Source organism: Neomonachus schauinslandi, chromosome 3, assembly GCF_002201575.2.
Source record: "Neomonachus schauinslandi chromosome 3, ASM220157v2, whole genome shotgun sequence".
NCBI classification, from domain to species: domain Eukaryota; kingdom Metazoa; phylum Chordata; class Mammalia; order Carnivora; family Phocidae; genus Neomonachus; species Neomonachus schauinslandi.
The window spans coordinates 62,057,894-62,080,646 of NC_058405.1; the positions used below are offsets into that span (position 1 = coordinate 62,057,894).

Sequence of the window (22,753 nt, forward strand, 5' to 3'; positions counted from 1 at the left end):
ATTACCTTCACCATCCAGAGACATTATATTCATTAAAGTATCTTGTAAAAGAAATAATTGGCGATATAGATCTTATGCAACTGGTAATAAAGAGCACCATTTGTATTAGCTACAAATTCTAATAAAAGCGTGCAGTAGATGTTTCAGGGACGTCATAACTGACATTCTTTGTCAAATGTTGTATGCAAACTTTCCAGTTCTAGTCACTGTTTTTGCCCAGCCTGGTTCTACCCTAGTTCTGCTACTCCCCATGCTAATGGGAGAGACTGTTCTGTTTCATGTCCCCAGAAACCGTCCCTCTGCTCACATCACAGTTCTTACAGTGTGAGGAGTGGTGTCACAGCCAAAACTCGAGTGTTTTCCTGACCCAGGAGAATGCTCAGGATTCTTTGTTATTTGTTTCATTCAGCTGTCTTCTAAGCAAATCAGCCTACTACACTCCTCCCCTGTTTCCTCTAACCCCTTCTCTTCTGCTTCCTGTGTCTTGTCTGTCTCTTCCTCTCACAAAAGCATTTAGGGAGGTGGAAGAGATTTGGAAATGAAATAAGAGTGGGCCCATTCTTCTTCCCTGGTAGCTCTGCCTCATGTATTTTTTTTTTTTTAATTGTATTTATTTGAGAGAGAGAAAGAGCACGGGGCGGGAGGGAGCAGAGGCAGATGGATAAGCAGAGTCCCCGCTGAGCAGGGAGCCCAACCAGGGACTCAGTCCCAGGACCCTGGGATCATGACCTGAGCCGAAGGCAGATGCTCAACTACCGACTGAGCCACCCAGGCTCCCCTACCTTGTGTATTTTGGAAGATACTGTTGCTGTGCACTCTGTGATGTTTGGGGGAGGGGCCTATGCAAGACCTGCTTTATACGGAGCAGTCTGACCTGGTTGGACAGTCGGTGTCTCCTTCGTTCTTCAAAGAATAAGAGGTATGGTTCATAGAGCACCTGGGCTTTCCAGGGTAACTGGGAGAATAAACTGGTTCTTTGGTAGGAAGCTTGGGGGCAGCTCTGCAGCTTCAGATTAATGACCCCTTCTGCCCTGGACACAATCCTAAAATCTCACAAATGCATAGTCCTTGGTTTGTGCTTTTTGAAGCAGTGGTATCCATTATGACTTTTCTGTGAGGCAGTTAGGACAGGCATTATTTTTTCGACTTTGTAGACAAGAAAGCTGAGACACACAGGATATAAAATTTGTCCAAAGTGCTACATACAAAGACAGAGTTATACTTAGGTCTTCCTTTTCACCACCATCTTGCCATTGGGGCAGCATTTTCCAAAGTGTGTGCCACTAAACGCTGGTTTCACAGCAGAGTCTGTCAAGAATCATCACAGGTGTGTGTGTGTGTGTGTGTGTGTTTAAGCGGGGGATACATGTTACCATACCTACAAAACAAAAAGTCTACTGGAGGGTGTTTTGTTTTTGCTTTGCTTTGTGTATTTTTTTTTTTTTTAAGATTTTATTTATTCATTTGAAACAGAGAGATGCAGAGAGAGAGCGAGAGCATGAGCAGGGGAGAGGCAGAGGGCAAGGGAGAAGCAGGCTCCCCGCCGAGTCAGGAGCCAGATGTGGGGCTCGATCCCGGGACTCCGGGATCATGACCTGAGCCGAAGGCAGATGCTTAACCATCTGAGCCACCCAGGCGCCCCTGCTTTGTGTATTAACTGAAGAATCCTGCACATTTTTGTGACCACATGTCCCAACTGTATGTCCTCAGTGAGTTCCTGTCACCTTGAGAGGAATCATGGTTGTTTGAAGCTCATGTTCAGGATGCTTCACTGTGCTGTTAATGTGCTGCTTTGTCCTGGGTTTACTTTGGAGGTGTTCCAGGAGACCTCAGTGGTTGGAGGAAAGTCTAATCTTTGGGGACCTGGAGGGAAAGTCCAGGGGATGCTGTTAACATGGGCAGTGGTTGGGGATAATGCTTTGGGAATAAAGACTACCCTGGGGGTGGAGTAGGAGGCTGGCCATGCGGAATCCTTGTCGTCATGTCCTTGTCAGCAGTTCAGGAGGAGCTTTATGGAGGAGGGCTTTAACCAGAACACGGCAAAGTCGTTGATCAGCAGGATCAGCATTCTAGGACCAGTTGTCAGTGTCGTCAACCTGAATGACAGCTGCACTGTTTAGCGAGGATGGACTTAAGAAATTTGGACCCAGAACAGCATGCTGCTGCCTCCTGGCACACGTTTGACAAGGCACATTCCCTGGATGAAGCCATCTGCATCAACATGCCTACCCCCTGCTTTTCTTTAATATTTAATATTCAACTTTGCTCTTGTTACTCTTACTAGATTGGCTAATTTGGGGGGGGGTTGATGATAAAGGTGCAAGTGGCAGATTCTGTAGCCATCTCATTAATCAGCTTTCCTCTTTCCTTTTTGCAGAAGAACTTCTAACAAAACTCTTTTATTTTGAAGTAAAGTGTTCAACCAGGGGGAAATGATGGATTATTTTGCATTGAAATCTCCGACCAAGGAAGCAAGTCCAGCTTCTTAGAACTGATCTTGGATATCACACTTGATTTTTTTTTTTTTCCTTTCCTTTTCTGTTCTTCTTTTCTGCCTTCCTAAGAGCAAAGGATCTACCTGCTTTCATCCTAAGCTGTTCCAGGAATTGAGTGTAAATCAAAAGTTACAGTACAGTAGTATTTTAAAATCAGAAGATAGAAACCCTGAATTAATTGGAAGTGTTTTGTTTGGTTTTGTTTTGGTGGGGAGAATAAAATGATCTCAGGAGGAATGACTGGAAGAAGGTGCTTTGAAAAAGTTGGGAAAGTTAACAACCTAAGGCATGATCTTTCCTCTCAGCAAGTGTTCTTTAGCTGTCCCTCCAGAAAAGTGATCAGAGAAAGCATGACACTGTGTCACCTAAGTTTTATAAAATGTTTGAACTATCTGCTATTGTTTCTTTGTTTGCTAGTAATGTTGTGATTTTTCAACCTGATTGTAAACTGGGTGGCACTAATTTACTTTGGGACAGAAAGGAAAGGAGGTAGGAGGCAGGTAGAGGCCAGGGCTGTGTCATGGAAGAACAAAGTCCGTGGGATTGGCCAAGGGTGGTTGGGTTTATGCCCACCATCATATGCTTTTACAATCAAATTCTGATGGGATAATCAACCATTAAATGTTAAGTTCCCAAGATTGAGACCCTCCTGTGTGTGTGTGTGATACCTTCCATGAGGGTGGGAGGGAGTGTTGTGTTGTGTGGGGGACAGTTGGGGAGCCAGATGCCATCTCAGCTTATCCTCCCATCACTGTGGTCCAGCTGTAGTGGGCCATTTTTGGCCCTGGATTTCATATGCACCCACCAGAGCACTGACTTAAGACTAGTGAATAATTTGTTGTAGCTTTATCCATGTTTATGTCAAACAGTCCATGGTTACATTGTAGGGCATTATTTCCTTTAATTTCCCTTTAGCAGTTCAAAACAACCTGAAAGATGTTATGGTTGAGCCCAGACAATGACCTCAAGAAACAAAAATAAACCTTTCAAAAAGTGAGAACTGAATCTGTATGCCAAATGTTGTGAACGATGGATGAAGGTATAAAAACACACTGGACTTCACGAAGGGAGAGTTTTAAAAAATTTGTTTTGAAAACAAATGGTCCCTGCCCCCGGATCCTGCCCTCCTGTGACTAGGAAAAAAGTCAGAGATTATGCCATGAGTTCCAGAACAGCCAAGTAGCATTCAAGTCATGAGACAAAAGCCAAACAGCTGCTTCAGTGTAAAACCCCATCATTTTCTGATAGATCAGGTCCTAAAGATGGCACTTGTGAGGCTGGCTCTGCACACTGGGCTCTCCACACGAGCTGTGGCTGCGTCCCCTTAGTGGATGGAACTGTGGACACCTCTCGGGGTGGGGAAGAGCGGTGCCAAAACAGCACCTCCCTGAAAGGCTTCTGCTTATCAACAAAAGTTAATATGCACATTAAAATACAGACACCCACGCATATTTACATTTTTGGACAATCAGAGAAGCCTCTGCTTTCCAAGCAGGACACAAACTCTTCTTCTCTCCCACCATCTTGTAGGGAGATCGGTTGGCACTTTCCTCCAGGTTCCACGTTGTACTTTATTCTGATCTTTGGTCTGCTCTTCTGTGTAGTACATGTCGGATGCAATATAAGCTCCTAGCTCCTAGATTTTTTTTTTAAAGTGTCTTCCCACCATATCTCCCCTTTTCTATGTTTGAGCTCAGACACTGCCACATTTACTTCTGACTTTTCTAGACATGTTCTATTCGTGCTTTAAAATACTTTTTTCTCACAAATATTTAGCTGATACTTATTGGGCACTTTGTACATACTGAACATTCAGTACAGTGACTCAATAAGATAAATACCATTAGATGTACGTCACTGGCATAGTAGTCCTTATGCAGTATATAGTGGCAACTGGGTTGAGTCCAGGTCTCTCTGGTTTTAGAACACATGTTCTTAGCCACCACGCAGTACACTGTCAACTTTGATTCATGTTCTGCCCTCACATTAAGAATCCCTTTCCCTTTTTATTCAGCAATCCAAATCTTCCTTTGTTGTGTTGTTGGCCGTGTATACATATACATATACATATACATATACATGAAAAACTATTGGAAACAGGAAAGAACCTCATGCTACTTTGTTGTCTCCATAGTACCTGGTATGCAGTAGGGGCTCAGTAGATACTTGTTGAATGAAAATTACATTGATTGCTTTTACTTTGGCCAAGTTTCAAGACCCTAGGGCGCCTGGGTGGCTCAGTTGGTTAAACGGCTGCCTTTGGCTCAGGTCATGATCCCGGGGTCCTTGGATCGAGCCCCACATCGGGCTCCTTGCTCACCGGGGAGCCTGCTTCTCCCTCTCCCTCTGCCTGCCTCTCTGCCTACTTGTGCTCTCTCTCTCTGTCAAATAAATAAATAAAATCTTAAAAAAAAAAAAGTTTCAAGACCCTAATTTATGTTACTGAAGTGAGTGTAAATAAATTAATTTCTGAGATTGTCAATAGATTTAAATAGTCTACGTTAGACCGATTTCAACTAGGCTTTGCTCAATTTCTTGATTAATTTTGGATGGAGTTTTCAATGACAAAACAAAGGTAGAATTTTATCTTTTGTTTGTATTCCCAATAAAGGTGACTGATTTCAGGTCCTATGAGACCCTTCCTTCTTGGTACACTGTCTTCCTTCCCCTCCGGACCCCAGCAACAAAGCAGTGCCCGGACACTGGGCTGGACTGGGATTGACTGAGCATGTTCTAGTCCAGCCCTGATTGGCCCTGTGGTCTCTTTAGAACACACACACACACACACACGAACACACACACACACACACACACACCAATCTAGAAAACTAGGTTGTGTTCTAAAATTGTGTGATACTCTAGCTTAATTTATAGCTACTTTGAGGACTAAAATGGTTATACAATATATTGGTGTCTGTCTCTATTGTTAATAGAAATGTATTGTGGACTTTAAAAATGGTTAAAATGTAAAATGTATCTTCTGGGGCTAGGGTTGCACTGTGAAGAATGACTATTTCAAACTTTGTTCAATCCGGTAACAATTCTAAGCTATCCATTACATTCTTAACTAGGTTGTCAGAATTTTGACTAAATTGCTTGCTGAATTGGATCCGGATATCTGCAGGATGCTTGGAAACAGCCCTGGCTTGGGCCCCAGTCTCCCATGGCAGGGGGGGATTTTACTTTATCATGAAGCAGATGGGCCCAAATGGTTTTGCTGTTAGGTTTTGGGATTAGGTCAGCCAGTGATTTTTTTTTTTTTTTTTAAATAGTTATTTGATCTGGGACAAGAGTTTTTGGGAGGTTGCCCCCAAACAAAAAACAATGTATGCTTAGCATTCACAAATCATTGTTGCTTTAGGCCCCTTAGCCAGAGTATTGGGCAAGCGAGCCAATTTCAAGATTCTGTATAACTAAGGGAACTTTATTTTGCAAATAATACGTAATTCAGCATATTAAATTTTCACAGTTTCTTTCCATTCTTTTTGTAATCTGGATCTGTGGTATTTGAGTTCCAAAATAGAAAAAAACCACTTTGGCTTCATACTTTTAAATTCTGTTTACTAAGAGTAGCAGTTCTTGGCAAATAGATTATGCATTCGGTAGATTCATTTTTCCCTAGATTTTCCAGACAGTGAACATATTTAGGGTAGAAAACAATTCTAGGTCGTACTTTCTATGGATGGGATGTTGTCCTAGAGATTTTATTTTTTAAAAATATTTTATTTATTTATTTGACAGAGAGAGCACAAGCAAGGGGAGCGGCAGGCAGAGGGAGAAGCAGGCTTCCCACGGAGCAAGGAGCCTGATGTGGGTCTTAGTCCCAGGACCCCGGGATCATGACCTGAGCCCAAGGCAGACGCTTAACCCCCTGAGCCACCCAGGCACCCATATCCTAGAGATTTTAATCCATCAAAATTTCAGTGTTCTTTCCTTTGAATTTATATTCAATTCATAAAGTTTTTCATCGGCTCTTGTAAACAGTTTGGGCACATACCCGGAATAAACATTCACCTAACATGAACAGGTTTAATGGGCTCGTCACTATCCCCAACAAAATATTTTAATGTTCACTTTGATCCTTTAATAACTTTAGAAAACTTGAAAATTGATGAAACTCTTATGTGCTGTGTTTCATTTATGCCTAATTTGAGCTATTCATTAGAAGAAAAAACTTCTAAAGTGTTCATTTTTATTTTGTTTTACCTTACTCTGGTAGTCAAATACACCAATTGTTATTTTTCCGGTAGCCAAATACAGAGGTAGTTAATTGCGTTGTAAAGCAGAGCATTTATAGAGCCATTGAGGATGAGAAAAATGGTATGGCCTATAAGATGGACACAAATTTTCGTTAAGAAACAGCAGGATCACTTCTGCAACAAATGAATTCCCTTTTAACATTATGCTGTGGTACGGCCCTATGTGTCTGAGGCAGTCATTAGGAGCAGCAAAAAGTCCATATTCTGAGCAGATAATTAAATCGGAGTTTCAGGGGTGTCTGGGTGGCTCAGTCGGTTAAGCGTCTGACTCTAGATTTCTGCTCAGGTCATGATCTCAGGGTCGTGAGACTGAGCCCCTGTCGGGCTCCGCAGTGCACTCAAATAAATCTTGAAAATAGAAGTTTCAGAAAGGATGGGCTCCTTTAGGTCACCTAAATGGGCAGAATGGGGAGTTGAAGCTCTTTGCTGTGGACTTGGCAGTGCCTGGTCTGTATTCCTCCCTGGGGAAGGAGGTGAGTGGATTAAAGGGTTGCCAAGTATGCCTACATGCTGCAAAGAAACTAAATTAATCCCAAGAGAAACAAACTCCGTGTTGAAATCCTTAGTTAGCCTACAGATCCCTTGAAGACAGACACACAGACACACACACACACAGACACACACACACAGAGACACACACACACAGACACACACACACAGACACACACACACCCAAATGAAATTTAGTCTCTCTAGCCAGGGTGGATGACACTCATTTGAGGTTGGCCTTGTTGGATTTTGTGGCAATGTTATCCGGCCTAAGTGTATGACAGCATGAGGTAGTTTCTGTTTTCTAGACGTGTCTTAAGCAGGGGTCCGTATTAACAACTTTTATGGAAGTCCTAGAAGGAGAGTGATTAAGATAAATGCCCCATGATCTGGAACATGAGGAAAGATGCTTGTATCTAGATCTAAGGTTTCAATCTTACCTGGATTTTTTTTGAATTTTGTCTTTTGGTGTTTCTAGTTTCTGATAGTGTGTAAAGCATGGGGCATTAAATGGTACAGGAAGGACTTTCCTTTTCATGTTCTGAAAATTAAGGGCTTTACCCTTTCTTTCATAAAACAGTAGCTTTCTTTGATATGGGGCTTTGCTGTAGGACACAGCAAGGGGAAACACTGTGCTTCTTTTTGATAATGACCTTCTGAAAAATAAAAGCTTGTGATAGTTTTGATATCATTAAGTAAATTTTCTTTCTGTCCCTGGAGATTTTTTTTTAAACCTTAAACCAATGAGGTTATTGGCTGGCATGTTATTCTGAAATTTTTAGGCTTTTGACTAATATGAGAGCTTATGAAAGATCAGGCAAGCATCATCTTGCATCCTCGGATCATCATCTGTTTTCTGCATTGCAAGGTTTCTTCTTGCTCTTCCTTCAAGGCTGGGGGTGCCTCTGTCTTCCCTCTTTGTTTCCTAGTATCATGGTCCCATTCACTTGTAGCTTACTTTTTTACCAAATATTTTGTCCTGCAATATGTTCTTGAAATCGCCCACCTCTTCATGGCTCTCATAGGGTTTGTTCTCAGCCAGGTAAATGGCAGTAACTAGTGTGTGAGAGGAAATGAGAAAGAGCACTGTTCTAATAATTGCCCTCCTGAATAGAATCTGTCATCACTCTGTCTCCTCCTTGAACAACCTCGTGGACACACATGTGTTCTGACATAGGTCATCCAAAAAGCCAACAGAACACACTAGTGATTCACATTTTTGCATTGAAAATCTTCTTAAGGGGAGAAAACAATTTTTCTGTAAGAGAAAGATTGCAGTTCAGTTGTGAGGACATGGAAACAAGTCTGAGGAAGGCTGGCAGCCTGTTAAAACAGGAAGTTTGTGATGAATGGTTTTTAATCAAGTTGTAACCATTCATGATAGCTTTAAAATTCCTGTTTATGTATCCCTTTGCTTCCTATCACAAAATAGCCAACCTTTATTTCCTCAGCTTTGTGTCCAGGGGTGCACTAAGTGCTTTCCATATACATGCTGCTGTTCAGTCCCTAAGCATCCTATGTAACAATCCTGGGTAATTACTGATTCACAAATGGCGAGACTGGGGCTTAGCGAGATCAAGGCACTCACTCAGGGTGGCCCCGCAGTCAGCCTGACCCTGGGTTCTGCCTCTGTGTGCTTCCCCACAAACGTGAAACTTCTCATGGTGCTCATGAGTTCTTAAATTTGTCTTTTTGGTGTTCTACATGAGAACATAATCTCCCACATGCTTTTTTTGCTGGAGGTTCTTTAATGTAGTCATATTTTCCTTCTTTGGAATGATTTGAGTCAGAGAGAAAGCTGTTTAGAGCTAAATGTGTATCTATAGCCATTTGAGAATCTATAGCTATGGATTGGTTTGGCTAGGGGAGGGACATTGCACATTCTTCGTACTTGTTTTACATTTCTTCTAGGAATAAAGCCCCGTGTGCTTCTGCTTTTTGTAAATGAACACTCATAAATTTTTCATCTGCATTTTAATCTTTCCAGATTCTCTTTTCCCTAATATGAAATGGGAGCATTAGGCCAGGTGACCTTCCCATTGCCTTCTAGTTTGCAAATTTTATGAGGCTGTGAGTCCTTTCTTCACAGCCCTGGGCTCACTGGAGAAGCTGAGTCCTCCTCAGTGCAGACCTGGGGTGAGACTGGCCTATGGGATTGTTCGGTGTCCAGGCAAGGACCGGTTCCTGGGCAAGGATACCAGCCTTTTGGAAGAAGAGCTGAATGCTGCTGGAGCCTAATGTGTAAGCATGTAGATTAGCTATTCACGGCAGATCTTCTATTCCAACACTTTTCAAACTTGAATCTATATGCTGTCTATTGATAGTGTGTCTATTGACATCACTTGTAAAAAGAACAATTGGCCAACGGTCACATGTTTTCCTTCTTTTTGCAAGCAAAATGGATTATTTTACAAAGTTGTTTTATTAGCAACTTTAATGGGAACTCTGTTGAATAGAGATTATTCCGACTTTCTCCTTAGTTTGTTTTCACTCGTTGAAGTGCAGGAAGAGACGGTGTAAGAGAGAGGAAGCAGGAGGAGGGAGTCCAGTCCACGCTGGGAGTCCGCAAAACAATTGCAGGCATTGACAGCGTTCACAGAAATTAGATAAAATGCTTTTGGAAAAATCTAGTTTGTCTAGCATTTTGAAAGAATTTCTAGAATTTCTAGAACAACAAGTTCATTTAGTCATGTGTTCCAGCGTCTTAGTTTGAAGTTCTTTTTGTTTGACTTGGTCACTGTTGCTCACGCCCACCCTGCGGCAGGGTGCTGGGCAGTGCTAGGCTGCAGGGGCCTCTGGGGCCTCTGGGGCCGCTCCATTTTCCTGTGGGTCCCCACAGCCTCCTTACGCACGCTTTCCCCAGGGCGATGCTCATACCTGAAGTTCACACTTCAGCTGCTATGGTTTCCTGCCAGAAAGAGTAACCCCTTAGAATCGAAGCAAATCCTATTTTGTGAATTTATTATCCAGTGAGGCAGAAAATTAGTTTTGTAAACTAGTATTTGTGAGCAGAATTATTTCCACTCCCTCAAGATGCATTCATATAACCTTAGTCTTAAGTATGTTCTTTTGATTCTTAACGATGAAGCCAAGGAGGTGGTTTTTCTAGCTGGCAGCAGTGTTACATGCAGACTCATGAAACCTTGGTCTGAGTCCTAGTTGTACAGTTCATTTTCTGAGCCTCAGTTTTCCCGTTTCTAAAACAGGTTCAATAATATCTGCCTTAAAGGGATCTTCCAAGTGTGGAATCAGATGAGGTTTTAAAAGCAATTTGTGTATAAAGTAAAATTCAGACCTAAAGTATGAAGGCCAACTTAAGTGGATGGTTTTGTTTTATTTTTTGGTTAAACACAAAAACCAGACTAGTCTTAGAACTGCCAACCAGGAAAAAAAGTGGAGTGAGGGCAAGACCCATGGCCGAGAGGTGGTGGTCTCCACGCACACCAGTGGACAGGCTAGATGGAGCCAAGCTGGCAGCTCGAGTCAGATGGCAGAATTCAGGTTGATGAGGGTCCAGGGGACAAGAGAAGTGGTCAGGAAGGAGCCTGGGGCAGGGCAGGGGAGGAGAGATGCAAACCGAGGGCTAGACCAGACCGTTTCTTCAACCCAGGTCTGGTGGGCCAAAGAGTTTGCTAGACTTGACTCTAGGGCTGGTTCTCCCTAGGTTTTCTTTGTTCAGGCTTCTAGTAGATTAGACGCCTACTGTAATAGACTAGGCGTCTCTAAATGTTCTTTTTTGTTTTTTTTTTTAAGATTTTATTTATTTATTTGACAGAGACAAAGCGAGAGAAGGAACACCAGCAGGGGGAATGGGAGAGGGAGAAGCAGGCTTCCCGCTGAGCAGGGAGTCTGATGTGGGGCTCGATTCCGGGACCCTGAGATCATGACCTGAGCCGAAGGCAGACGCTTAACGACTGAGCCACCCAGGCACCCCTCTAAATGTTTTTGTAGAAATCACATACCCTTTCCGATGTTACATTTGCACTATTAACAATACATTGCATACATTATATAACATATTTGCAAATATAGATTTAAAAATGAGTCAAAAAACTTAAAACTAAATGAAAGGTATGAAGGTTTCTTCTTGCTTGTGCTTCAGTGGCTCTGATTATTGCTTTAGACAGCAAGGCTGGGAGCATCCCGGGAGGGGCAGTTCCTGTCCTGTGTCCTCAGGGCTTCTAGGGGCCAGCCTCAGAGCCTAGTTTCTTCCAGCCAGGCAGCGAGGCAGGAGAGCAGCAGGGCTCAGTCATAACCTGCCCCCGCCCCCAGGAGATACCAGACTGTGGTCTCTTGACTGTGGCCTGTGTAATCCCTGCCACTGCCTACCCCATCCGGCGCTGGCTGAGTGCGGAGCGCGGCGAGCCCGCAGCCGTGCATGATGCCCACGTGCAAGGCTCCGTGGCAACACCTCGAGAAGACTTCAGGATTCTCGTGACACTCACCGGCAAGGGTAGTGATACACCAGCTTTGGTATCTGAAGTCCTTCCTTATTAACATCTGTCCACAGCACCCAAGACACTATCTAGTGCAGAGAGAAAACATCTTATCTCTTACCCCGAATGGGTCTGTTTTTCCAGTACCTGACATGTAAAAGCCTTGTGTTAGTGGCAACAGCACAAGGTGTGATCATAAATAAAATGGTTATAATACAGATAAGTCTTTAAAACACAGACGTGTTATTTTATAGATGCCATTATTCTAATAATGACAGCTAATATTGATTGAGGTAAGCACTTTACATGTGTTATCTCATTTCATCTCCACAACAACCCTGTAAATGTAGAACCTATTAATCCATTCAACAGATACTTGAGTGCCTCTTGGTGATGGAGCTGTGAGGATACAGTGTACGAGAAGACAGACCAGGTCCTGGGCTCATGCAGCTTACAGTGTAGTGGGGAGCCAGGCACTCCCCCAAGGGACCACACATAGCAGAACCCTAATTGTGGTGAGTAAACAAGGTCCTGTGTTAGGGAGCCATAGGATGGGATGGTTCCAGAAGAAAGGGACATTTGGGCTGAGAGAGAAGTTGGAGGAGGTGGGGTGGTGACCTTTGGCAGGAGAATGTCAGTGCTCTTGGACAGTTGTTTGTGCATCATTTTCTGTCCCAAGTGGCCGTTGAGGTGGACTTGTTCTTGCCCCAGGTAGATCGTAAAACACCTAGAAGGCAGGCTCTGCCTGATTCCTTCTCTTGTCCTTCCCTGCACCTTGCACAAAATAGGTCCCAGTAAACGTTATTTGGCATGAATTGGTACATGAACAGATGGATAAAAGATGTGTAAGACCTTACATCTTCCCTGTGATGTGTTTGGGATGTCAGTCACCAGACATTCATTGAATTTGTCTTGTGTGCAGAGCGTGTGTATGTGTGTAGGGGCTTTCAGATTAGGAAATAATAACGTACTTCAGCCCTTGCCCTTTAAGCCGCTTGGAATCCATAGAGCTCATGAAATCGAACACCTGGGAGTTAGAAGCAGGCTGAAAGAGCAAGCACATACCTTGTGCAGCTACTCCTGCCCCCGACACGACCCACTGGGTTCTTTGGGTCAGGCTTCCCAAGAAGAACGTGCTGCCTTGCTTGGGGTACAGTCGGGGAGCAAGTGGCAGAGAGGGTATGTGTGGAGGAAATCCAGCTTGGCATTAGTAAAAAGCCCAGGCTGCAGAGAAATACAGCTGGTGGAGAGGAAATTTGCTGATGTGGGGGAAAAAACCCTAATGGCGTCATGTAAAAACTCAGGATTTGGGTAAGTGGCTTACAGTGCCTGAGTTTTCTGTCTTCACAGCCTGCCTCATTCCTCAGGTACTATTTTGTTCATAGTTCAAGAACTGAGTATCTTCCAGCACCGACAGTCGCGTGTGGCTCTGCGCACAGTTCACGGGAGAACTGCCGTTCCCTGCAGCCGTGGCTGTGCCCCGCAGGGATCTACAGACATAATACCATTAATAGCAGCACACATTTTTACAAGATTTACCTCTTCGTGCCCCTCCCTGCCCCCCCTCCACCAGAGCTCTGCTGGCTGTATGAAAAACAGGAATTTTTGTAACAAGCCCTGCACAGCAAACCTTTTCCTGTTTGGAAAAAAATTTTTTTTAATTGTTGGCAAAGTTAGAAGACAGCTCTGTTACTCAAAGAGCGACCTGAAATGTCCTCTTAGAAAAATATGGAGCGTGATGTTTTGATAAGTAGGGGATTGCTCTGGACCGCCTTTTTGGAGGAGGGGGTTAAGTCTAAGTCTGAGTAGTAAGTTAGCGTATGTCCCACCTGAGTTAGTTGAATGCTTCCTGAACTTTCTGAAGATTTCATCATTACACGTTCTGCAATCTCATTAAAAGTGTCCCCTAATTGCAGTTACAGATGAGCTGATCTAATTGTGTGTGTTGTAGAGCTGCACCACCCTCCACCAGTCAGTGCAGACAGCCAGGAAGCCATCATCTAGGAGGATCCTCCCCCTTTATCATTAACTAAATGTGACAGGGACAGGAGTCAAGCTTCCTTTCCTCCAGAGATTTCATCGTGGCTTATCTGGGTGTCTGTTGTGTTCCAAGAACAAGATAGTCATGATGGAATATTGTGCAAACGTCCAGACTTTCAGCCTATAGAACATGTCATAGGGTCAGAGCGCTCGGCTCCCTTCCAGGTCTACCCCAGGGACAGGCCTGCCTCTTTTTCAGGATGAATTTAGAACTTGGTTTGCTGGTGTTAGTGGGCCCAGGAGATGAGGCTGTGGCTCCTGGGAGCATACATAGGTGTGTGTGTTTAAGATCCTTTGGTAGGGCTTGGAGACTCTTCTGGGAATGAAATAGGCCATTGGAGAAATGTAGTCTTTGGCCTCTTTTAGGGGTTCTTGTATGTACTTAAAGTCTTCCTCAAAGCTTGTTTTGAGTTGGGGATAGGTCAAGAGGTGGGAAGGAAGAGGAAAGTCTAGGGAACAAAAGAAACCTGCCTGCCACCCACTCACACACCTGCCCAGCATCCAGCCCGGAAGCCCCCGTTCAGGGCCGTGTCTGCCCCGCACTCACTGTATGCCCTGGCAGAAGGGCTTGTCACGTTTGCTGCTCTGTTGCAATTCTTGGGTGGAATGTAGTACAGAGGGTCAGAGGGCATTTTGAAATACGGATTTCTCAGCCCTGGCTGTCCAGCCTCACTCTACTCAGATTTTTGCATCTCTTTTTAGAAAGGGAGATTTATTTTTCTTTTCTGTTTTCAATCTCTTTTTAATAAGAAAGAACTTGAATTCATGGTTTTTGTTGAAGCCTTGGCCTTGTCCTGCTGTGCAAAGGCTTTTTCTGGCGCAGCGATTGGCACTCAAAGCATCATTACATCCCACATGGATGGCAAAAGGTTGTGGGCATTATGGCTGCATCCCTGGGTGACCACAGATCCAGCCAGAGCCTTTTCGTGGTCAGGGAGAGGGGCCACAGAGGTCCAGGGTGCCCAGTTGGCCAAGGGCGCCAGGGAAGGCTTGGGAATCACGTACAACGCCCTGCTCCCAGTGTCTATGACACCCAGAATCCTGCTCCTGGCCTTGGGCTCAGGGCCCTGATTAGAGAGGCTGCTGAATGAGCAGCTAGTAAGGGTCTACTCTTGCCCTGTTCTGTACGGGGAACAAAAAGCTACAAGACAAGGGACAGAAGTCCCTTGGAGTCCCTCCTTTGGAGCCCATTTTTCCTTTTCCATATGTCCCAGAGGCTCTCCAGATGCTGGCAGTCTCACCATGTGTCCATTAGAGGAATGAGATTGGGGCTTCCTTGTTTGCAGTCTGGCCTTGCTGCTTTTACTGGAGCTTGAGACTATCTCTGGCCTCCTGTATGTTTGGAGTTGTGGGTGTGTGTTTGTAATACGGCTAAACTCCTACCCACACCCCCAGTAAATAGGAAGAGGGGAGCAGGGCTCAGATTGGCAATATCCTTGTGCCCCTAAAGTTGGGATCTGGTACCTACTTCTTGGTGACCGCTTACCATGTGCCAGGCACCACTGAACATTTTATTTTTTAATTTTATTTAAGATTTTATTTATTTATTTAACTGACAGAGAGACAGCGAGAGAGGGAACACAAGCAGGGGGAGTGGGAGAGGGAGAAAGAAGCAGGCTTCCCGTCAAGCAGGGAGCCCGATGCGGGGCTGCATCCCAGGACTCTGGGATCATGACCTGAGCCGAAGGCAGATGCTTAACAACTGAGCCACCCAGGCGCCCCAACAACACTGGAATTTAAAATCTCCCTTTTTTGGCAGTTCAACTTTCTAAAATAAGAAATATGATCCTGTTTGTCTTATATTCACCTATATTTGCCTAATGGACTTGAAAAGTAGAAAGGAATCTAGGTCTTACTAGTTTTCAGGCTTTTAATTCTTAACTAAGAATATACCCTGCTTCACTTCTTTCTTTTCCATAATCATGTGGGCCCAGTAATATAAAACTTCTCACTTGTGTAAATGGCATATGTGCAATCTGAAGAGAACTGGCAGTAGTTTTAGGGGTGATAGAATGGAAAGGGTTTTTGATAGCACTTTGTTACAGAGTGCTATTTGCAGAGCATTGTAGCCAAGCAAAAATTTAAGTGGTTTTAAAACCAGTTCTGTAATTGCCCTATAAAATATAGCTATATAAAAGATGTCTATAATAGTGCTTATTTAATTTTGTCCCCTCATTACGTTAAGATACAGATACTGTTTTTAAGATAAGATACTATTTCTCTTATACTGGTTTGAGCTCTTTTATAGTGGAGTTCAGAACCCACATGGGTGTAATTGTATGGGTTGAAATCTGTACCACAAACTTTAAAAATTTTTTACTTGTCTTCCCATCTATCTGTCTATACCAAATAGTATTCCAACTGGAGAAGTATTGTGTTTCTAACATGATGTTTTGCTTTACAGAATTCAATTCGCCATAATCTGTCCCTACACAGCAAGTTCATTCGTGTGCAGAATGAAGGAACTGGAAAAAGTTCTTGGTGGATGCTCAATCCAGAGGGAGGCAAGAGTGGAAAATCCCCCCGGAGAAGAGCTGCTTCCATGGACAACAACAGTAAATTTGCTAAGAGCCGGGGCCGGGCTGCTAAGAAAAAAGCATCCCTCCAGGCTGGCCAGGAGGGTGCCGGGGACAGCCCAGGATCTCAGTTTTCTAAGTGGCCCGCAAGCCCTGGCTCTCACAGCAACGATGACTTTGATAACTGGAGTACATTTCGCCCTCGAACTAGCTCGAATGCTAGTACTATTAGTGGGAGACTTTCTCCCATTATGACCGAACAGGATGATCTTGGAGATGGGGATGTGCATTCTATGGTGTACCCACCATCTGCTGCAAAGATGGCTTCTACTCTACCCAGTCTGTCTGAGATAAGCAATCCTGAAAATATGGAAAATCTTTTGGATAACCTCAACCTTCTCTCATCGCCAACGCCATTAACTGTTTCAACCCAGTCTTCACCTGGCACCATGATGCAGCAGACACCATGCTACTCATTTGCACCGCCAAACACCAGTCTGAATTCACCCAGCCCAAACTACCAAAAATATACATACGGCCAGTCCAGCATGAGCCCTTTGCCCCAGATGCCTATGCAAACACTTCAGGACAACAAATCGAGCTATGGAGGTATGAATCAGTATAACTGTGCACCGGGACTCTTGAAGGAGTTGCTTACTTCTGACTCTCCTCCCCATAATGATATTATGACAGCAGTTGATCCTGGGGTCGCCCAACCCAACAGCCGGGTCCTTGGTCAGAATGTGTTGATGGGCCCTAATTCGGTCATGTCAACCTACGGCAGCCAGGCATCTCATAACAAAATGATGAACCCCAGCTCCCACACCCACCCTGGACATACCCAGCCAACATCTGCAGTTAATGGGCGTGCCTTGCCCCACGCGGTCAACACCATGCCCCACACCTCGGGTATGAACCGCTTGGCCCCAGTGAAGACAGCTTTACAAGTGCCTCTGTCCCACCCCATGCAGATGAACACCCTAGGGGCCTACTCCTCAGTGAGCAGCTGCAATGGCTATGGCAGGATGGGCATTCTCCACCAGGAGAAGCTCCCCAGTGACTTGGATGGCATGTTTATTGAGCGCTTGGACTGTGACATGGAGTCCATCATTCGGAACGACCTCATGGATGGAGATACTTTGGATTTTAACTTTGACAATGTGTTGCCCAACCAAAGCTTCCCGCACAGCGTCAAGACGACGACACATAGCTGGGTGTCAGGCTAAGAGTGAGTTAGTGAACAGGTAAGATCACCCCAATGTCAAAAGACCTTCTGAAGCCAGAGCTTAAAATAGAGGAACACAGTAACTTGCCATATATCTTCCATAGTTGCGACTTTTCTGATGTCAGCTGCCTGTTCCTTGCCGAGACGCATCTTTTATCATGCGTTCTCTGCCCCTTTTGCAGCTCATAAATTTTTTTTTTTGAGCTTAAGCATAAGGAAGCTTCCTTTGACTGCTTTAAAGGTTTTCTTTTGACAGTTAGATGGCTGCATCTTTTTAGTAGCTCTTCAATAAATGAATATGTTTGATACAAATCAAATACTGCAGTTTTGTTTTTTTTTTTAAATAGAATTTTCCCCCATTGAATGATTTTGGAGCTGTTTGAGAAAGCTCCCCCCCTGCCCCCAAGTATATCTGTCACTCTAATATGTTAAATGGAATTGATTTTAATTTGGCTGTATTTTCATTGTGTGTTTTTTCTAGGCTACACTTAAAAGTACTTCAGATTGTCTGACAGCAGGAACTGAGAAGCAGTCCAAAGATGTCCTTCACCCCTCCTTTTCGTTTCTTGATTTAAAAAAAAAAAAAGAAAAGCATTTCTTTTTTCCTTTCGTCAGACTTGGCAGCGAAGACACTTTTCCTGTACAGGATGTTTGCCCGATGTTTGCAGGTTATGTGCTGCTGTAGATAAGGACTGTGCCATTGGAAATTTCATTACAATGAAGTGCCAAACTCACTACACCATATAATTGCAGAAAAGACGTCGGATCCTGGTGTGCTTTCAAGTTTTGTACATAAGCAGTAGCTACAGAATTGTATTTGTGTGTGTTTTTGTTTTTGGTTTTTTTTTTTTTTTTTTAAATATCCATTTGGTCCAAGGAAAGTTTATACTCTTTTTGTAATACTGTGATGGTCTCATGTCTTTGGTAAGTTAAACTTTTGTTTGTACTACCTGTGTTCTGCTGAACAGACGAACCACAGAGAACCAAGCTCTCCATCCTGCGCCTCCATGGAACAGCTTTGGGCCTGTTCACACAGCCATACAATTCACATGAGAACCAATAGCCTGTTATCAGTCTGCTGAATTCATGGACTTGTCACACACCTTTGGGGGAAAAATAGATTAAATGCCAGCCTTGTACAGGTCTTTTCTATTTTTTTTGTTTGTTTATTTTGTTATTTGCAAATTTGTACAAACATTTAAATGGTTCTAATTTCCAGATAAATGATTTTTGATGTTATCGTTGGGACTTGAGATCATTTTTGGAATAGATACTGAACTGTAATGTTTTCTTAAAACTAGAGTCTACTTTGTTACATAGTCTGCTTGTAAATTTGTGGAATCCCAGATATTTGAGGCAGCATCCATAATTTTCATTTTGTATTTCTAACTGGATTAGTACTAATTTTATACGTGTTTAACTGGTTTGTACACTTTGGGATGCTACTCGGTGTTGTTCTGACTAATCTTAAAATCATTGTAATTAGTACTTGCATACTCAACGTTTCTGACTGTTTTGGCAGGAGAGCGATGTATAGTTAAGGACATTTTGCGTTTCATGTGTAGGAGAACTTAATACGTTTTTTATGTGTGTATTTGAAAGAAATTCCATCTGCTCCTATTATCCCGTGAACTGAGTACATCACAGAGCATTGAGTCCTCTGATAGATGCCTGTGTGCTGTGTTGTGTCAGTTACTCCCGAGGGGCCTCGTGATGTTTGTGGATCAGAAAGGGAGTCCTGCGTCTAAAACCGTGCTCCTCTCTCAAAACTGGGAGTTTTGATCAATTCATCCATTTTGAGTTGAGCTTCAGCAAATGTTTCCCCTCGTACTTCTGTGTTCTTATTTTGGTGTAGGTAGAGGTTGCTTTTGTAGCTCTGCCTCGAAGGATTATGTTAAGACTCACACTTCATCCCTCTGTCCCTTCTGTCCTGCAGATTACGTAGCACACTGTGGAAATTTAGGTGGAAGGAGGAAAATTTAAAATAGGACTTTACTGATTTGCAGAATGCTTCGTGTCCCTGAGTGCAGATGGCTACCAAAGGGAACTAGAGCTTGTTTAAAGATTGGGGCAATTAATTTGAAAACCCGACAAACCAGCTGTAAGTTGCATATTTGAATTTATTTTAAAAGCTCTTAGTGTAAGTTAAAAATTGGAGAATTTCTTTAGCCTTTAGCAACCTAAACTATAATTCTGCATCATTATGTTTTAATATTTTGCAATTATCTATAACTGACAAACCAGGTTAATTGGCTTTGCGCCCCATCGGTATTTTCAAGTCATGTGGAATGCCCTAAGTCAGCACAGTAAAAGGAGCAGGTGTATGAAAATGTTCCTCTTGCCTTCTTGAGAAGGCTCTGATTTCTTTCTGTGTACTTAGCCTGGATCACACTTGCTTTGTCTTGCATGTGAATTGCGGATCTGTTGGCTTGGTTTTTCCTACGTGTTTAACAAGAACACAAGTGTTCTTGAAAGATTTCCTATAGGAGGCCAGCTCTGTTGTAAAGCTTCCCACTGTGACTTCTGTATTTTGAAAATTCATTAAATAGCCTCCTCTCCAACTATCTTCACTGTTGGCCACTCCAGAATAGGTCTGGTTTTGGAAACCCTCGTTCCTCTAAGCAGTGCCTTCTACATATGTGATAGAACTTGTCGATGCCAGAGTCCTCGGGTTCCCATTCCTGTTGCCGTGTTCACCTTCTTTCCTCCTCTCGTGCCCTCACACGACGAGCCTGAGAGCCCCCCTCATTTGTTCATTAAAGAGGCAACTACAGCTGAAATCGCTCTTAAAATCTTACTACATCCTAGAATAACTTTTAAAAAGATGTTTCTTCCTCCTGAGTCTGTGTAAATATCTTTTTTTTTTTTTCCTTCAGATTTCTCCTTGTGTTGAGATTCTGACATGAATCTTGGGTATCTCTCTGGGGTACAGTGAAGTCCAGTGAAAGACACCTTGTCTGTTTTGAAAACAAACATTATGTGACCTCTGGTAATTCTTCTTCTGTACGAATACTGACTTTCTGGAGTAATTAGTATATCAGTTATTGTACATGATTGCTTTGTGAGATGTGCAGATGATACCACCTATGCAGCCTTGTTTGATTTATTTCCTCTGGTTTGTACTGTTATTAAAAGCATATTGTATTATAGAGCTATTCTGATATTTTAAATATAAAATATTGTTTCCGTAATATAGACATATGGAATATTTTTAGGTAATAGATGCATTACTTGCAAAGTTCTGCTTCAACAAACTGACAGAGTCTAAATTAATTAGCAAATGTTGTATCCCAGTGGGCAGTAAATCAATGGAATGTACCAAGAAGAGAAGAAGGACGCTTAAAACGGGGGGAAAAAAAAAAGTTTTCCAAAGTTACCCAATTTGGACTTGTTCAACTGCTGGGTATATGTTACCAACACCCCTCTCCCTCCCCCAGACTTACTTGAAATTCTCACATTCAGCTCTTAAGAGTGCTTAATTTATAACTGACTTTTAAACGAGAAGTTTCTCTTGTGGTTTTGGTTTGGGAGTAATCATTCATTAAAAAATGCAATGTGGTTTATGCAAACAAAACAGCCTTGCATTACTCTTGGCCTCCTCCTTGAGGGTGGTGCGCACAGCCTGGCGGTGTGGCCAGGGGAGTCCTGTCAGGACGCGGCCGTGCCCGCCTGCATTTCACTACTCGAGTTCAGTAACAGCGCGGATTCCATGTTCCTGTTCCGATACTCTCTGAGAAGTGCCTGATGATGCTGATGTACTTACAGACACAAGAACAATCTTTGCTATTATTGTATAAAGCCATAAATGTACATAAATTATGTTTAAATGGTTTGGTGTCTTTCTTTCCTAATTGTGCAGAATAAGCTCTTTATTAGTGGGGTTTTTTTTTGTTTTTTTGTTTTTTTTAATATTTAGGTTGAGTCAAACCTTGTGAGCCACAGTGCCATGGTGTCTTCACATCTGGTAGTTCTCTTGGTGGGGGTGGGGGGAGGGCAGGGAGGGCCAACTCTAAGAGTTGAAGCCCCGAGAGTTGAACAAGTAAAATTCTTGATAATAATGACCTCAGAGTACTTCATCTTTGGAATGTCTGAAACTACATCCTGTATAGTAATTCCTAGGCATATTAAATCTTATGTCGGAACAGACCGTGCTAAAGGTAAAAACCCCTGAAGGGCAAGTTAGGAGAGTCCTGGCCAGGAGGGCGCCCAGCAGCCATTGGCTGCGGTGCGTGGGGAGCAGTGGCTCCCATCCCCACCTTACACCCCTTGCTGAAGGGGGAGGATTGTGTCCTCCTTTAAGTGGCCACGGATTGGAGGTTTGCTTTATTCAGAAGATGCCTGAGGAATGAGCTAGGATTAGATTAATGTGGTTAAAATGCATTTTGAAACCAGGACAAAGTGTGGTCTCCTTGCTCCTGACTCATTTACAAGGGAAGTGAATGAATGAGAGTAGCAACAAGGAGATAGGTTATTCTAATGTTTATCTGTTTAGACACCAGAAGGTCAGTCCAGCTTTCAGGGTTGGTTGGTTGGTTTCCCTTGCTTCTAGCAAATAGAACCCTTTCTTTAAAACACATGATAGTCGGAAAGCCCAGAGTGTAGAACAGATAAAAGCATTTACTTCCAGGCCCTGGGGCTCACGCACAGATCACTTGGGGAAAACTGATCTAGCCCAAATGCAGAGAAGTGCTGTGATCGTGCTGTCAGAACTCAAGCCAGCAGGCTCCTTTCATAACCCTCCGTGCATATACCCCAAAACCTGCATCTCGTGTCATTTATTGAGACCAGTTACCAAGTTTTTTTTTTTTTTATTAAGATTTTTTATTTATTTATTTGACAGAGAGAGACCTAGCGAGAGTAGGAACACAAGCAGGGGGAGTGGGAGAGGGAGAAGCAGGCTTCCCGTGGAGCAGGGAGCCCGATGTGGGACTCGATCCCAGGACCCTGGGATCATGACCTGAGCCGAAGGCAGACGCTTAACAACTGAGCCACCCAGGCGCCCAGTTACCAAGTTTTAACATCACTTGATGAGAGGGAGCGACGCAGCAGGAAGATTCCCCAGATGGATCCCAGGCCTGGAGCTCGGTGCTTAACGTAAAAGGAGAAACTTCTCGGGCCGTACATAGCCCCCACCGTGAGCAGACCGCTGATGGTAAAACCAGGATGTGTACCTAGGATTGTTTCTTGACCAGTGAACCTGCCACCCTGAAGGACTTTGCCTCAGCTATTGTCATGTTTGAACTGGCCCCTGGCTGTGCTGTGCTAGGTAAAGGTACAGTGGTTGGAGTGGTTA

The 22,753-nt window shown here is 43.5% G+C and overlaps 1 protein-coding gene across 1 annotated transcript in view; it reads left to right on the plus strand.

Moving 5' to 3' along the window:
- FOXO1 (forkhead box O1) overlaps positions 1 to 21,286 on the plus strand; it is a 100,163-nt gene extending 78,877 nt beyond the window's left edge. The window contains exons 2-3 of the mRNA XM_021678357.2: positions 16,124 to 17,479; positions 17,942 to 21,286. Of these exons, the coding sequence (XP_021534032.1) occupies positions 16,124 to 17,461 (1,338 nt within the window). The 3' untranslated portion in view covers positions 17,462 to 17,479; positions 17,942 to 21,286. The remainder of the gene's footprint in view (positions 1 to 16,123; positions 17,480 to 17,941) is intronic.
- Positions 21,287 to 22,753: the final 1,467 nt, after the last annotated feature.